Below are 2,560 nucleotides of genomic sequence, written 5' to 3'. Positions count from 1 at the left end.
TCTCGTGAGTGGTACAGGACTCTCTCCAGGCCAGTTCGGGTCTGACATGCCTAAAAATGAAAACAGATAATTTGTTCTGCACTGAAGAACCAAACTTCGTGTGCAGACAGTAAGGCCTTGGCAAAACTCCCTTTGATGTTCAAACCAAACTCGTGGTTTCTGTGCCAATTACATTAATAGTTTTGGGCTCCAGGTTTCCAAAACACTGTTATATTTAGGGGAAATATCACATGCTCTCTTGGTAAATGCAACTTAACAGACACTACTAATTTTGACTTTTATGAGCTTCAGACTCTCAAATCTGGTGTATATTTGTTGAACTGCTTAACTCTTACTTCTAAGGCAGTGTAAAGCATCAGCACATTGCTGTACCAAATGGCTTATTGCAGTGGGAACGTTCTATAAAACGTTCTCTAATATAAAGGAGGCATTCTTCTGTCGTCCAAGCCTACAATGGAGGAGAGGACCTTCCAAATTGAGGGCGCACGCAGGCCAGCGCCATAGCATCGTCAGCACAAATGGAGTGTAGCATTAGACCCAAAGTCAGCGAGGAATTAATGAGTCAGGAGGCATGCAGGAAACATTATCAGCCTGAAAAATGCTTGAAACTCTTGAAAGTCCAAGATTTCAAAACAAAGTTAGAGAACAGAAAAAATTTCAAGTATTGAATCGAAGACAAAAGAAGGAGTTTTGGCAAGAACCATATTTACTGTCCATTGCAAGACCACAGCACCACAGACTACGTTCTTTCAAAAAGCATTTGCTCCAGTTTTTAGCACTGATTTCATAAGTGACAACCGTCTTGATGGTGAGTAATGCAAAGGATGTGAAAACAGAAGTCTGGGTGTGTCCTCTCAGGGCCTGACTAGCTCCTGCCACTTCACTGCCCCTGACAGCGGACACGTGGCTGGGACTGGGGCCGAGGCTGGGCCAGCTGCCACTTCCCAGCTCCAGCCAGCCTCTGAGAGACACCCGCCTGCCCAGGAAGGGTCTGTTGGAGGTGTTGGCTGTGCTCCCAGAGCAGTCTGGGTGGTGCTGGCTGCTCCTTTCTCAGTTAAATGCCTCCCCAGATCAGAGAAATTTATCCAAGTAGTTAAAGTAGAAGTACAGTGACTTGATTCCCACCCCCAGAAATGACTTATTCATCATGTTCTCAGTCTCCCCTGAGAGTTCTGCCCTGATCTGTTTTCTCCTCTAGCATCATAAGTTGCTGTGCAATGTGGTAGTTACACTTGTTTTCACATCCTTTTAGAAAAACATAGTTGTAAAAACGCCTGAATGCAAACTGGATGCAAAGTCAGACATTTACAAATAAAAAGGTTCAGAGCAGACTTTGGTTTCATTCAGACCAGAAACGTTTTAAAAAAGCATCACAGAGAGTAAGGATAGTGCAGAGGGGAACAACGGTGCTAGAATCTAGTAAATGCATGGGAAATTCTACCATAGAGTTTGTTTTCAATCCATGTGGAAGGGAGGGCTCGAGGGAGGGGAGCATTATTACAGTCCACCAAGGGCGTCTCCTCTTCCGAGAGGCCATCGTCATAAAGCAGGGAGTCAGATGGGGTGGATGCAGCAAGGTCCAAATAGTCCTGGAAGAGAGAGATGACTGGTCACCCATGGCTGCGAGCCACTACTTGACACACCTGGGCCCATTGACACCAAAAGGGCAGAGGCCCTGGCTGTGGCCCCATCCTGCACCCATTTTCTGGCCTCTCTGCAAAACTATAGCCAGGCGATGCTGAGCTCCCAAGACTCTGTCCAACCTGGTGCTGCTCCTAGGTCCTCATCACTTCCTGCTGGGCGTTATCTATCCTGTTTCTTCCCCCAGAAAATTATCTCCCTAACATCAGAAATGTGTTTCCTCAGGGTCCTATCTCCAGGGTCTAGAGCGCAGCAGGTGCCTGGAGTACAGCAAATGCCATATCCAGTTGTGCCCAGCTCGTCTCCTAAAGGAGAGTCAGGAACCACCCTCTGACAAACCCTCCAGCTCTGGAGGAACTGGTTGTAGTCACTTTACTCATGAAGGCCAAGAAGCAGCCCCAAGCTGCAGGACGTACTCTATCTTCCTCCAAGGACCCTGCCATCTAGAACATCACGTCATGGTTCAGAAATCTGAAATACAACACTGTTGCTGATTTGCACAGGACGCTGCTGCAGGTGTCAATTCCCAAGCATGAGGATTCATACGCGCCTGCTACTTCCACTGCCCTGACTGAAGGTGCAGATAAGCATTCCAGAGTTTTCCTGGCTGTTTCTCAGCACTGTTCTAGGATGGCTAGCTCCCTAGGCATTAACTATCACTTCTGTTTAGGACAGCCCTGTATTCATGGGATTAGGAGGTTTTTGCCCAAGTGATAGTGATGCTAAGTTTTATTACAGGTGGCCTAGATCCTCATGCTACTTTTTGCATCTGAAGAAATGACAACTCTTTTTTTTGTTTGTTTTTTGTTTTTTGGGGGGTTTTTTGTTTTTTTTGAGTTGGAGTTTCACTCTGTCGTCCAGACTGGAGTGCAGTGGCCGCTCCCGGTCACCGCAGCCTCGACCTGCTGGCCTCCGGCTG

The 2,560-nt window shown here is 47.0% G+C and overlaps 1 protein-coding gene across 1 annotated transcript in view; it reads right to left on the bottom strand.

Annotated features, from left to right (window-relative positions):
• Positions 1-650: 650 nt before the first annotated feature.
• Positions 651-2,560, bottom strand: part of RET (ret proto-oncogene) — a 27,439-nt gene continuing 25,529 nt past the window's right edge. Inside the window, exon 18 of the mRNA XM_008066248.2 lies at positions 651-1,589. Within this exon, the coding sequence (XP_008064439.1) occupies positions 1,410-1,589 (180 nt within the window). The 3' untranslated portion in view covers positions 651-1,409. The remainder of the gene's footprint in view (positions 1,590-2,560) is intronic.

Source organism: Carlito syrichta, unplaced genomic scaffold (genome assembly GCF_000164805.1).
Source record: "Carlito syrichta isolate Samal-C Ts95f unplaced genomic scaffold, Tarsius_syrichta-2.0.1 Scaffold308870, whole genome shotgun sequence".
NCBI classification, from domain to species: Eukaryota; Metazoa; Chordata; class Mammalia; order Primates; family Tarsiidae; genus Carlito; species Carlito syrichta.
This window is presented reverse-complemented; position numbering and strand designations above follow the sequence as displayed.